Source organism: Grammomys surdaster, unplaced genomic scaffold (assembly GCF_004785775.1).
Source record: "Grammomys surdaster isolate TR1022 unplaced genomic scaffold, NIH_TR_1.0 125688, whole genome shotgun sequence".
NCBI lineage: Eukaryota > Metazoa > Chordata > Mammalia > Rodentia > Muridae > Grammomys > Grammomys surdaster.
Window position 1 is genome coordinate 550941 of NW_021620524.1, and position 14868 is coordinate 565808.

The window sequence follows — 14868 nt, forward strand, 5'->3', positions numbered from 1 at the left end:
AGAATAGTCTGTTGTTTGTGTGTATGTGAGAGAGAGAGAGGTTTTCTTTTAAGGTTAACATTATCTTTCTCTTAATAACCTTGTTATTCTGATTCATTCAGTGAACACTCTGACAAGGTTTGTTTTAGAAGCTCCATTTATTTTAATCATATTGTTTTTCAGTGATTATTATATATGTACACACACATGTTCTGTTTTTGATTTTTTTTTTTTTTTTGGTTTTTCGAGACAGGGTTTCTCTGTGTAGCCCTGGCTTTCCTGGAACTCACTCTGTAGACCAGGTTGGCCTTGTACTCAGAAATCCACCTGCCTCTGCCTCCCAAGTGCTGGGATTAAAGGCGTGTGCCACCACTGCCTGGCCCACACACACGTTCTTGCATGCCATGTCATACCTGTGGAGGTAAGAGGAAAACTTGAAGGAGTCGGTTCTCTCCTTCCACCAATGGTGTCCCAGGGATCTTGTACAGCTGGCAAGCACCTTCACCTCCCGAGTCATCATGTTCTGATAGTCAAGTACATTAGTCACATTCAACAGATTTGAGTCACATTTTTTTATGCTAATGGTGACAGCATCAGTGTCAGAAATGTTAGTGTCTCATGGGTCAATTGGTAACAAAGGAAAAGAAGTGGTAAGACAACAAATGAGGAGCCAATATCAAGAAAAAAACTGGAGAGAATGAATCAAAATACACCAGAAATTAAGTTTATGGAAGAGTCTTGTGTTGGTGAGCTTAAATCTAGCTTGTGAGAGACTTTGGCTTCTGTGTGTCTGTGTGATATGTGGCCCTATGGCTATGTTAGATATTTATCTTTGATGAGAGAAAGAGAGAGAGACAGAGACAGAAACAGAGACAGACAGACAGACAGATAGACAGACAGACAGACAGACATAATATTTAACAGAGTACTGGTAGCTTCTCCCAGGACCTGACCTCCAAACTCTGTGGAGGTGTTGGGGGTGGGCCACAGACCCTCCTCAGGTGCCAGAATCTAAGCAGGCAGTACCACAGCAAGGCAAAGGCCTCATCAAGGCATCAGGGATCCTGAAAGAGGTGAGTGTGTCCTATGCAAAGGTGTTTCAGGTTCCCTCAGGGGCCAGGCCTCTGACTAAAAGTCCAGAATACATGTTTGATTGACTCAGGTAATGGGTGATTGGGAAGTAGAAGGTGAACACTTGAAGCCTGGGTTTCCTCTGCCTCTTCCCTACAGGGGGATGAGACCCTGGGTATAGGGCTGTGGAATGCTGGTAGAATGTTCTCCCAAGCTAGGTACCATAGGCCCCATGGGGCATAGGTCTACAGCATGGTGGAGCATCAGGAAAGGGACAGAGTAGACTAACTTGACCACGGATAGTAGCACCTGAACAGTCCCCATTTGGTACCAGGACTTCCCTCCCTGGCCTTGGTTAGGGGTCTTTTGCTTTCTGGTTAGTTTGGGACGGCAACAGTTACTGGTTTGAGCTCTTTTGTGTGAAGCTCTCATTGTGATCTACTCAAAAGAGTTAGGTTTGTTAACCAAAGCTGTTGCCAAATGCAGAGTCTGTTTCACTTCAGGTATTAGTTCAAATACAGTTGGATGTTAGTTTTTCCTTTTTTTTCTTTTTTAAAGAAAATGGGTTCTATAAAGGTTAAAAAGCATGCCAGAGGCGTAGGTGCCAAAATTGGCAATGCAAACATGAAAAGGGTACCTTCTGTGTTCAAAATAAAAGTTGTGACTCATCCTAATGACTTTGACTTTCATAGCACTTCCTAGTCAGAGAAAAAGTTAACTGGCATTAGGTTTTAAGTGCTTTCAGAGTCAAGGATGTGGTGACAGGCCCACAGAGATGATGAGTGAGAACCATTCAGAGCACAGGGGATAATGGACGCCCCAGGAAGAGACATGATTGTACATGGGGTGGCATATGGAGACCACCAAAGGTCACCTATATTAGGTGGGACCCAAGGTGCTGAAAAGACATGACTGTACCCACCCCAAGGACTTTTGCGTCGTGGCCGGAGAAGGTGAAGAAGCTGCTGGTGTCAGAGTCTGGTCTGGGTACATTAGTGTCTTGATCATCATGGTACTACAGCAGGACCTGCAAACCCCAGTGGGTTATGCTTACGGATCGCCTGTCTTGAGCGACTACTCTATGCAGTAGAAGTGAGGTGAAAGCTCTATCTCTCCATCCTGCATGTGACAAACTGAATGTGTCCCTTCTCCCAAATTTATATGTTGAAATCGTGATGATTGTAGGATGTAGGGAGGTTAGATGGTGGGAGTGGAGTCTCACTGATGAGTTACAAACAGCCAGGTAAGCTCCCTGGCTTCCTGGGCTGAAAGACAGCACCACTGGGAACCAGGAGGGCACACTTTCCAGATCTGAGTCCCCTGGTGCTTGATTTTATACTCCCTTCTCCAAGTTGTGAGAAAGATTTCAGTTGTTTAAAAACAACATTATGATGTTTTTGTTATGGATAACCACAATAGTCTGAGAAAGCATCCTACCTAGCCCTGTCCTGGCTACAGAGAGGGTAAGGAAAACAGATAGCATCCAGAGTAGAGATAAAGTAACTCTGAAGAAAGATCAAATCACTCACTGCCTTAAAAGGAAGTGAAGGGTCCACAAGGACATGCCTTCCCTCACCAGAGCACAGATGTTGGGAAAGTCACTCATAGCCCTCAGAGCTCTGGGGTCAGGCCTGCTGTTTCCTGCCTTTTGAGAATTGTTCATTGGGAGCAGGTTGTTCAGGCAGATCACCCTAATATTGGAAGTCTGAGTTAAATGGTTTTTGTTGCTATAGTATGTTTTCTTTTTAAATTTTATTTATGTGTATGTGTGTGGATATGTGTACAAGTATGGGACCACCCACAGAGACCAGAAGAGGGTGTCAGAGGCTAAACACACCTCTGATGGCACATACCTTTAATCACAGCACTCAGGAGTCAGAGGCAGGGGGATCTTTGTGAGTCCAAGGCCAACCTGATCTGCAAGTTCTATGCCAGCCAGAACTACCTAGTCTCAAAACAAAACCACAAAACAAGCAAGTAAACAAACAAAAAGCCAGAAACAAAGAGATTGTTGGATATCCTGGAACCAGAGTTACAACAGGCACTCTGAAATGCTGAGCCATCTCCCGGCCCCCTAGATAGATTTTCTTCTAAATTCTTGCTTATGGAGGTCAGTGGACTTTATGTAGGGAATCTTCAAGTGTATCTTCAATGGCTTTCCCAGCTTAGAGGTTCCCCATTCCCCATTCCCTCATTCCCACTCTCCTTCTCTTCTCCCCCCGCCAATATCTTCTTATTTCCTTTCCTCCTTTTGGGCATTGTGCCCTGAACATTTTTGGTGAACAGAAAGATTAACTCAAAAGTATATTCCTACATCATGTATCTGCCAATCAGGTCAGGTCTTACTCCAGGAGTGGCCAGATTCCAAGGCTATCAGGATTTTCCACAGACAACTCCATGCTCAAGCCTGTGTGTTACACTGCCTCTCGTGTTTTCTGTATCCCACCTAGGGAGGAAGCTGGTCCAGGACCTCTAAACTGGGTGGGTGTTGTCAGTGATGGTGGCACATAGACTGTGTAATAAGCAGGCTGCCCCTCTGTTCAGTCATTTACCAGAACTCTTAGGTTTCTAGCTTTTCTCTTTGTCCAACATTGTTTGCAGGATGACTGGGCCATGCCAGAGCAGAACCTCAGAAAAGAGAGGGCTTTTCATTCTCCTGAAGGGATTCTCTCTGGTGGTCACATGAAGAAGCCTCCTCAGGAGCCCTGATTTAAGAAAAATAGACAGGCAATAAAAGCTGTAGCCATTTTCATGGCAATGAAGTCAGTGTCTGATACTGAAAATGCCCTGCTATCCTCCAGGTTAGGAAAGAGACAAAGACAAGGAACATTGAGAGAAGGGCCAAAGAACACACAGGTTGACAAATAGGGGAGGGATGTGAGGGGGTGAGACAGACCCAGGTCAAGGAACAGCCAAACCAGAGGTGTGCCAGCATCTTTTTTGTTTTCACTAATGGGATAGGGGGTATTGTGCTCCTGACTCTGAGTTTCTTAAAAAGAACAGCAGTTATTCCTCTCTAAGGAGCTGGATTTTATTTCTCCATTGATTCACTGTCCACTAGCATGATGGACCCTCTCCTCTGTACAGAAGCTTAACAGGAAACAAATGGAGACTCAGAACCTTACTAAGATATGGACTATTGGCCGGGCAGTGGTGGCGCACGCCTGTAATCCCAGCACTTGGGAGGCAGAGGCAGGTGGATTTCTGAGTTCGAGGCCAGCCTAGTCTACAGAGTGAGTTCCAGGACAGCCAGGGCTATACAGAGAAACCTTGTCTCGAAAAAAAAAAAAAAAAGGATATGGACTATTAGAGTACTGATAGGCTGGGGCCTGGGTTAGGGAGTTAGACCAGAAACAGGAGGGATTGTGTCACAAGAGACTGGGGTAGGGGATGTGTCCTTGACAGTGGGGAAAAGAGTTGTGGGGTAACTGATAGGTGGGTTCAGGAAATGTTCAACCACTGTTCTATCCACGTGGAGTACACAGATCTCAGCTCCTGGGGCATCGGCTCTACTGCCGACCTGGGGTGAAGCTACCAACTCATATATTGTCTCCTTCCTGCCTTCCTATGTCTTGCACTCTGCAGATGAAGCTGCAGCTCTTCTCCTGGGACTGGGAACTTATAGTTGAAACTTAGACATCTAGACTTCTCCAGGGGACTCCACTTAGTTCTAAGGCTATTCCTTTAGTGTTGATGATCAAAAGAAGCATGATGAAGTTGTATACCTGACCCATACAATATCTACTTCTCAGGCAAGGCATCTTTCAGTCTTAGCACTAGAGAGGCAGAAGCAAGCTGGTATCTGTGAGTCTGTGCCCAGCCTGTATAATAAAGGAAGTTCTAGGCTAACCAAGGTTACACAGTGAGACCTTGTCTTAAAAAAAAAAAAAAGCCAAACAGTGGTGGAGCAGGTTACAAACTTGGTGGCATTTGTGATAAAAAATAAAAGGGTGTACTCCTTACTGGTGTTTTTACTGAGCTCAGTTTCTGGGCCCTATTTTCATCAGCTCTGAGTGTATTCTAGTCTCCAGATCTCACTATCATCCAGAGACACCAGAAGTGAATGGACAGTTTCATTTCTTTCTTTCTTTCAAGAGTCTGGGCAGCCCAAGCTAGTGTGGAATTTGCTTTGTAGGTAAGGATAATCTTGAATTCCTGTTCCTCCTGCTTTCACTCCACCAGTGTTGGGATTCTAGACATGCATCAATCACCACACCCATCTCAGGAGACAGTTTCTTCTTTTATTTTTTTTTATATGAGCGTTCTGGATGTATGTGCATTCTGTATGTACCTCGTGTCTGCAGAGGACATAGGATCCCCAGGAACTACAGTGACAAATGGTTTTAGCTGCCAACTGGGTGCTAGAAATTGAACCTGGGTTCTCTCTAGAAGAGGAGTCAGTGTCCTTAATCTCCAGCCCTACTAGGTGTTTGGAATCTTTTGTTTGTTTTGTTTTTAAGAAGCAGAAAAATGGTTTCTGTTGGGATAAAGGAAGATATATTTTTGTTTTTAAAAATAGTTTTTGGAGGCTAGACATGATAGTGCATACCTGTCATCCCAGTACATGGAAGGTGGGAAACAAGAGGAAGCCTTCTCTAGCTACATAGACAATTTGAGGCCAGCCTAGACTGAGACATGAGATCTTGTCTCAAAAACTACAACAATACAAAAGTTTGGGGAAATCTGGGATGCAGCCCTTTGGTAGGGTATTTACCTAGCATTTGTGAAGCCCTGAGTTCCATTCCCAGCAAAGCACACACACACACACATACACACACACATGCACGCACGCACACACACCTACACACATACAACATTTTTCAACTTTTATCTTAGAAGAAAGGCTTATTTATTAAAATAAAGGCTCTCGGTAGATGCAGTGGTGCATCCCTTTAATCCCAGCACTCAGGAGGCAGACACAGGTGAATCTCTGAGTTAGAGGCCAGCCTGGTCCACAGGGCAAGTTCCAGGACCACTAAGGCTCACAGAGAAACCCTGTCTCAAAAAACAAAGATAAATGCAAATAAAATAAAAGCTTGAGACTAGTGAGATGGGACAGCAGGTAAATGTTCTTGCCACTGGATATAAGGCCCTGACTTTGATCCCTGGGACCCACAAGGCAGAAGGAGAGGTTGTCTTCTGAGTACACATATGCGCACGAGTGCCGTGACATGCATTCTTGACCATGAACATAATAAAAATAAAACACAAACCTTGAGGGGCTACTGAAATGGCTCAGCCAGTGCAGTGCTTGCCACAAAAGCATGTTGACCTGCATGTAGACACGGCCCCTTGCCCACAGGATCCACATCAGAATTTAGAGGCATGTCTGTAACCCTGGCAATAGGGATTGTGGAGTTGACAGGTGGTGACAGTGACAACCTGAGTTTGAACTTTCATAGTCATACAAAGGTGGGAGTAGAGAATTGATTCCTGGGGGTTGTCCTCTAACTGCATGAGTACCACAGCAAACACACCTATCCCCACCCACTCACCCACACACACACAAATTAAACATAAAAATCTTAAAATAAGGCAAAAGACTGACCTGAGGTTAACCTCTGACCTTCACACATGCTGGGCACATGTGCACAGACATAGACATGTACATACACCGCACCCACACCTACACCAACAAATCTCGAAAAGAGAGGAAAGTTTAGAAAAATACCCGGAGCTGGAGAGATGGCTCAACGGTTAAGAGCACTGACTGCTCTCCCAGAGGTCCTGAGTTCAAATCCCAGCAACCACATGGTGGCTCACAACCATCTGTAATGAGATTGGGTGCCCTCTTCTGGTGTGTCTGAAGAAAGCTACAGTGTATTCATAAATAAAAATAAATAAATAAATCTAAAAAAAAAAAAAAAAAGAAAAATACCCATAATGTCTAGTCTAGAGGTCTCCTGGCTTAAGGCTGTTCCCCGGCCTACCTTCCTGTGTCACAGACTCAGAGTTGGCATCTTCCTGTCTGCTCCTACACTGTGTTTCCTTCAGATTCCTAGTTGGATACCTGAGGACACACCCCTGCTGCCAGGGCTGCCATTTTAACTTTGTTCCCATGGATACAGCTGAGATGGGCTGTGCAGTGTAGGGTGACTAAAACAGAGGGCAGAGGTAAGGAAGGACAGATAAAGTATACAAAACCCGATGGGCTACATCACCACAGCAAATCCATCAGCCACCAGGCCATACATGGCTCTGTGAAGACTTAGAGTGGTTCTTCAGAAGGTCCAAGTTAGCATTGTGGGCTCATCCTAGGCCCACTGGCTCAGTGCCCATCCTCAAGACAGCAGCAGGGGATGAGCAAGGCCCAGCATACCCAGTTGGGAAACATTGAGCTGATGGTAGCCAATGTAGATGTCACAGTGCTAGAATCTGAGTGGTTATCCCCCCAGTAGGTCAGTCTGGGGTCCAAGGGAATCTTCAAAGATACATATACAGGGTCTCACACGAACGTCAACTTGGAGCTATACAATGAGAAACCTGTTTCTCTTTCAATGCAAGAGTTTCACATGCTTCATAATTTTGTTATGGGTGATAAATCTAGCCCAAAAACCTAAGGTGTCCTCAACTCTTTTGCAGGAATTGATCACAAGACGACCACCATCCTGCTAGATGGCCGGAGGGTGAAACTGCAACTTTGGTGAGTTGGGTGGGGGCTATTCTAGTCAGGATGTCCAGTCACGGCCCTGAAGCTGTGCCCCTTAGTGCCAGCTTCAGCTAGTGGTTTTCCTCAAAAGGTGTTGATGCAGTTGTCTGGGTCCACTGAATCCTATTACCCCATTGCTCAAGGGGATGTGTACCCAGGGCTAAGCTGTGTCCAAGAAAGAGCCTTTGTTGATAGAAGACACCTCAATTGTCACCTGATTTCTGTTTCACTTCACCTGGTGTCATCAGAGATAGGAGTAGAGTGACTAGGACAGCCAAATTCTCCCACTCCTAGCTCTGACTGTACCACTTGGAGCTCAGAGTGCCCTAGTGCCAAGGGCAGAGGATGTGTTGACCACCTAGGCAACAGCTCCCTCTGCTCTGGCTTCTACAGGTACTAAGCCAGCCATAAGCCTGAGAATTATGGTCTCATTCTCCCTCCTGAGCCCCCTTGACCTGTGGGGAGATACATTGGAGGTTGTATCTCTAGTCCTGCTGGCTCTGCCCAAAGATGCTGAATCTACAGCTGTGTGAATGGCCTAACTTCACAATGGAATTGGTCTCTCCTGAGTCTCCAGCTCCTGCTGACGTTTTTTTCAGGAAGCCAGGTCCATTTTACTGCACTCTTCCAGAGGCCTCAGGGACTCTCATCATGCTTAAAAACAATCCCAGGAGCTGGAGAGGTAGCCCAATGGTTGGGACCAGTGGCTGGTTTTCCAGAATACATGGGTTTGATTCCCAGAACCTATATGATGGATCACACCTAGCAGTTCCAGAGGATCTGATGCATTCTTCTGGCCTCCGTGAGCACTGCACACATATGGTGCACAGACATAATTGCAGGCAAAACATCCATACACATAAAATAAAAATAAGTAAAATTTCAAGAAAAACCAAAACCCAGTCCCTGTATAACCTGAGGCCTCTCTCAGGTGGTATTGGTATCCACACTGACTCTTCTACAGTTAACATTTCCACTCTAGTTTTCTGATGTCCAAGACCAGGCCTTCTGCCAGCCTCCAGCCTGTTTCTCCTCCCATGTCTGTAGAGGGCGCTGTGGCTATGTACGGGGCTCTCATGAGCCTATGTGATTATGCAAGGTCAGCAGATATAACTCCATTTTACTGTCTTGCCACAGGCTTTCTAATGGCTTCCTGTGGATTCTGTTGAGGCTGGTTCTGAAATCTTTGATTGCTTCACTTCTCAGAACAGTGAGATGGTCCTTTCTGTGTCTCTGACAAAAGTCAGTGCCTCCAGCTCAAGCTCTTCCTGAGCTGCAGCACTCCTCTCATGTGTTGGGTTAGTCACCAGCCATAAATGATGTACAAGAAACAAACATCTGTTCCATGGGCATTGTGAAGGCTCGCCTGGTATACATGGCCAGGAAACTCTTCATTCCAAAGAATAATGCTGAAGTGTGTATGTTAATAGTATGTACAGATGTGTATCCATGTAGCTTTTGAAAAAGACTGAAGAATCAGTGTACACTCTAGAGAGTTACGACCATGCATGTGCAATACCAGGAACCCACCCTGGGAACCGTCCTTTTCCCTGGTAGTTTCTTGGCATGCTGATCTAACCTTCTGAGTACCATACTCCTGTATGTCATTATCTGCAGAGCAGAAGCTCTGCCAGTTCCTTGTGTTGATCAATTTAGGGACATATCTGGAAGATCTGTTTATGGTACAACTGGATGTCAAGGAAAGATCTTCCCTATCACTGAAACAAAATGTTTATTCTGTGCTAGGAATAGAACCCAGTGCCTTGCTTTTATGAGAGAAGTATACAGCCAAGCTATATCCCCAACCTTAAAATAACTGAGAAATTATATTAGGTTTAATTAAATGTCTCAGAATCATGTTAAAAACCCACTGTTAGGTTTCTAGTCTGACTTCTTTTGTTGTTGTTATTTTGAGGCAGGATATCACTAAGTATCCTTGATTACTGAGAAGTTGCTATATAGACCGGACTGGTCTTGAACTCATAGAGATCTGCCTGTCTCTGTTTCCAGAGAACTGGGATTAAAGGAATGTGCCCCCATCAGTTCCATCTTGGCCTCTGTAGCATGCACACAGCACACAAAACTCACACAGACACATAGATGCAGATAAATAAAAATAAACAAATATTTTTGTAAGTAAATATTAAAGCTAGGCTTGGGAACCAGGTGTGTGGTAGTGTATGCCTTTATTCCCAGCACTTTGGAGACAGAGGCGGGTAGATTTTTGAGTTCAAACCCCACCTGGTCTACAGAGTGAGTTTCAGGACATCCGGGGCTATACAGAGAAACCCTGTCTCAAAAATGACAAAACAAACAAACAAAAAAAACATAAACAAAGCTAGGCTTGGTAGCACATGCCCATAATTTCAGCACTTGGGAGAAGGAAAGAAGATCACTGTAAGTTTGAATCAAGGCTGAGTTACATAAAGAAACTGTCTCAGAACAAGTACAGAATGGTGGTATTTACCGTTACTGTCAGTGTTTAGGTTGCTGAGGCTACAGAGTAATACCCTTTCTCAAAAAACAAATCAAGATGGCTCAGTGGGTAATGGTGCTTGCCACCGAGCCTGATGACATGGATTTGAACCTGAGAACCCACATGATGTTAGGAGAGGTTCCTACAAATTGTCCTCTAACCTCCACTCATGTATCCTGGCTTATGCATGTTCACACAGACATATGAACACACATGTACACATGAATGCACATATATATGCTTGACAACACACAAACACACACACACACTAAAAACAACAACAATGAACAAGGGAATGATCCCAGAAGGATATGCTGATGCCAAGATCACGCCAGAAGATTCAGGTTGGCTCTGTGGCTCTTTGTCTTGGACTGGCAAGGTGATGGCCACCAACACTAAGACTGTAAAATCGGCTATGGCTCCAAAGTGAGAAGATAGTTATCAGGAAGAAGCACCAATTAACAGTCTCCAACATCTTTTTCAGGGACACCTCAGGGCAGGGGAGATTTTGTACCATATTCCGCTCATACTCGAGAGGCGCACAGGTAAACAGCGTTCCAAGCCTGGGAGCGAGTTGATTTTGAAGAATAACTTTACAAGTTTTTACTTAGAAATCTCCTTTATGGCTAACTGGAGGGTGAGGCAATTAAGCATGCATATAAACAGATGTGGTTGTGATCTTACACTATAACCTGGTGGCTTGTGTTTTCTCAGCATCCCAGATGCTGTGTGTGTGTATGTGCGAGCATGTGCATATATGTACTTGAGCTTCTTGTATATGTGTAAGCATGTCCAAGTGTCTGCTCTATGGGGAGGGGGACTTGCTCTGAATTAGGTGGCAATGTCCCCACATCCTATGCCCCAGAGCAGCTTGTGGATAAGGTCCACCTCCAGCTCAATTTGATAGTTAAGCATCTATCAGTGAGTGCATGAAACATTGGGATTGACAATGTAACTCTTATAAAAACAGATAAAATTACATGCTTCTGTCGAAGTAAGTAAAATGATTAGTTAGGGACCTGGCATAGTGGCACGAGCTTTAATTCCAGCACTTGAGAGACAAAGGCAGATGGATGTCAGTGAGTTCCAGTCCAGCCTCATCTATACAATGAGACTCCGTCTTCTATTTTTAAAAAATAATGATTGGTTGGCTATGTCTCTGCAAGTCTCTGGATCAAGCTTGCTTCTATGTTCTGTGTGCTGACTTTTGTGACTTCTCCCCCAGGGTGTCATCCTGGTCTATGACATTGCCAACCGATGGTCCTTTGATGGCATTAATCGATGGATTAAGGAGATTGATGAGGTATGACACACGATGTTGGCCAGGGATTGACCCACGTGGCCTTTGGCCAGAGGTTCAACAATAGGGAGGATGGTTCACCTCACGGATAGACCCAGCAGCATGGCAAAAGGATCTTAATTAAGGCTCAGGAAACTGGCTCTGCCATGCCTCTGCTCAGGCATGTGGGTTCTGCTTGCCCCACTCCCATTTGGTGGGATAGTGGGTGGGCAGGGATGGAACTGCTGCTTGCCCAACTACTAGTAGAGACCTAGTGGGTGAGCATCAAGCCTGCTGATTAGGGTCTTGTGGCTTTCCTATTAAAGGGCCACAGGTTGAGTGTTTTAAAACAACATTGATTTTCTTCTGGAGGACAGAAATTGGTAGAGCCATGTTCTTCCGAAAGCTTCAGGACAGTACTCTTCCTGCCTGTCCCAGCTTCTGGTAGTGGTAGCTGTCTTTGACAGTCACTTCATCCTATGCCAGCATCGTCACGTGGCATTTCCCTGTGCCCCCTCTGTGTCCTCTCCTCTCCTTATGAAGATGCCAGTCATTAGAATAATGCCCCCTCCAATTCAATAAGATTTCATCTTAAGTTATTACATACACCAAGACCATATTTTCTAATAAAATACTATTCTGAGGTTCTGGGAGGACAGGAATTTAACACTCAATAACACTCAATCCATTTTCCTTGCCTTTCTCATGCTCTAGCATGCCCCTGGGGTTCCTAAAATCTTGGTGGGAAACCGGCTGCACCTGGCATTCAAGCGGCAGGTACCCACGGAGCAGGCCCAGGCCTACGCTGAGCGCCTGGGTGTGACCTTCTTTGAGGTTAGCCCTCTGTGCAACTTCAACATTACAGAGTCCTTCACGGAGCTGGCTAGGATCGTGCTGCTGCGGCATGGGATGGACCGTCTCTGGAGGCCGAGCAAGGGTACGCTCGGAGGAATGGTCTAAGTATCCTTTAGTGCCCCCCTGCCCCCGGCCCATCAGATGTGAGGTGGTTCTGTAGCTTTCTGCATAATTGTCTGCCTCCTAGGACCTATCTCAAGGCTCCTGTGGCCATTCTCAGAAATCAAATGCATTTAGGGATTATGAGATAGCCCAGTGGTAAGGGTATGAGATAGCTCAGATGGTAAGGGTACTCGCTGTCAAGCTCTCAACCTGAGTTTGCTCTCTGAAAACTTCATGGAGGGCTTTCGACCTCCACATGAAGGGTTATAACACATGTGTGAGTGAGCGTGTGAGAGAGAGAGAATGTGTGTGTGTATGCACTAAATAAATGCTCATTTTAAAAATCAAATATATTTGAAAGGAATAATTATTACAGCTTCGGAAGAAAGCTCATGATAAGATTTTTCTGTGGTCTGTACACGGGGAGAGGTGGAGGCAGAACAGGGTTTGCTACAGACATCAGTGATATAGCCTTCCCTTGTGAGTGTTCCTAGTTCCTGGAGGGAGGCAATCAGATATGGGGCTTTTCCCCCATTGTAACTATCCCTAATCATAGAAAACATAAGGTAAGCAATTCTCTTTTTTTCTTTTTCCAAGTACTGAGTTTGCAAGACCTCTGCTGCCGTGCTGTGGTGTCCTGCACCCCTGTGCACCTGGTAGATAAGCTCCCCCTCCCTGTTGCCTTAAGAAGCCATCTTAAGTCTTTCTCCATGGCCAACGGCCTGAATACCAGGATGATGCATGGCCGCTCCTACTCCCTCACTGCCAACTCCAGCCATAAGAGGAACAGCTTCCGAAAAGTCAGGACCATCCGCCCACCCCAGAGCCCACCCAGAAACTGTGCCAGGAACAGCTGCAAAATTTCTTAGAGGCTAGAATTGGTGGCAATGGCCTGTAATCCCAGCTACTCAAGAGGCTGAGGCAGGAGGATCACAAGCTCAAGGCCCATCTGAACTACAAAGTGAGTTCAAGGCCAGCTTGGGCAATTTTGAGACTGTTGTCAAAATTAAAAAGTGGGCTGGTTCTCTGGGAGAGTCTGGAGACAGACATTTCCAGACTCAAGAAACACATTCTCCATCTCTTAACGGTAACGATGCTGCTTCCTTCGGAATGCCTATGACAGTGATGTGGTATGAATGCCCAGTAGTGCGCTGTGACTGACACTTTTGTGCAGATGTGCATGAAGCTCTTGTTTTAGATTTGTGTGTGCAAAGGGAAAAATTAGTATTCTGCTCTACTCTTGATAATATGAAATTATGGATGTTACTTTTTATCATGATTGTTGTCCAACTTTTTCTGTAACTGCTTTTATATGGCTGATAAAATGTGTAGTGAATACATGTTCAAGGACATTTCAGAAGCAATGATAATCAGATAGTCTAGCATTACTGATACTACAAGAGGGGCCTTTTGTAAACATTTTAATGTCAAAGCCCCAACTTATAAAAAAAAATGCTGCAGTTGCACCTAGAGATTGTGTACAACAGGTCTGTCCCATTTGGGTAGACATGGATTTGATAAAGTTTTTGCTATGTTGTTTACTACATTTTGAGATTAATAAGTAATCTATATTCATATTTTTCTGTAAACCTACATATTTTGTACAAAGTATCCTACAAGTTATGAAACTATGGGAAGAAAATGCCAAAGATATCTCCAATTATGTTGAACACAGCCAGCATTGTTTCAACGGATTAGCAAGGAGAAAGGTATTTCAGTAAAGGAGAAGTAAAAACAGTTATTTAAGGAAATATTTCTCAATAAAGTGGATACTTGCTCCTCTCTTGACAGAGTCATGGTATCTCTTTCTAGATCCAGATACGTGCATCTCTTTTCTCCGCTTGTCTCCTCACCTACTTTACGTTTACTGCAAAGCTTAGTTTTGTCCTATGTCACCTTTGGAAAGGATTTCTTCCCAGAGAAGAAACGCATAGAAAGAAAGTAGTTCTGGGTGTCATGGCTGATGCCTATCATCCCAGTTCTTGAGAGGTTGAAGCAATATTGCTGTGATATTTGGACCAACTTGGAACTACATCCTGAGTTTCAGGGTTAGAGAATGAGACTTTGTCTCAACAAGATCAAGTGGAAATACTAAAAGACAAGGTGTGTCTCCTGGTAAGTGTCAGAGGTTTGCAGACACTTCCCTAGAGATGAAGCCCTTGTCACTCTCTGAAAAAAAAAAAACCACAAAAACAAAACACCACAACATTTTTATCTGGCATTATAAAGGCTCAAGTATAGGTCTCTTTTCTGGCCCTGCTACTTAGGGAGCTAGACACTGTGAGGGATTCAACAACAGGAAAACTCAAATAAGATAAAGCTCAGATATTCTAAGTTTTTACTAGTGATTTTCAACGGTTTACCAATTTTCGAGGCTCTAGATACATAGTAACAATGTCCTTAGAGAAGATGAAGTGTAGCCATCTGGACCACTGAAGGCCTGAAGCTGGGGTAATC

General features: G+C 44.6%; 1 protein-coding gene across 1 annotated transcript in view; it reads left to right on the plus strand.

Moving 5' to 3' along the window:
- Rab40b (RAB40B, member RAS oncogene family) overlaps nt 1–14203 on the plus strand; it is a 29249-nt gene extending 15046 nt beyond the window's left edge. The window contains exons 2-6 of the mRNA XM_028787927.1: nt 7633–7693; nt 10660–10720; nt 11401–11478; nt 12169–12391; nt 13009–14203. Of these exons, the coding sequence (XP_028643760.1) occupies nt 7633–7693; nt 10660–10720; nt 11401–11478; nt 12169–12391; nt 13009–13280 (695 nt within the window). The 3' untranslated portion in view covers nt 13281–14203. The remainder of the gene's footprint in view (nt 1–7632; nt 7694–10659; nt 10721–11400; nt 11479–12168; nt 12392–13008) is intronic.
- Nucleotides 14204–14868: the final 665 nt, after the last annotated feature.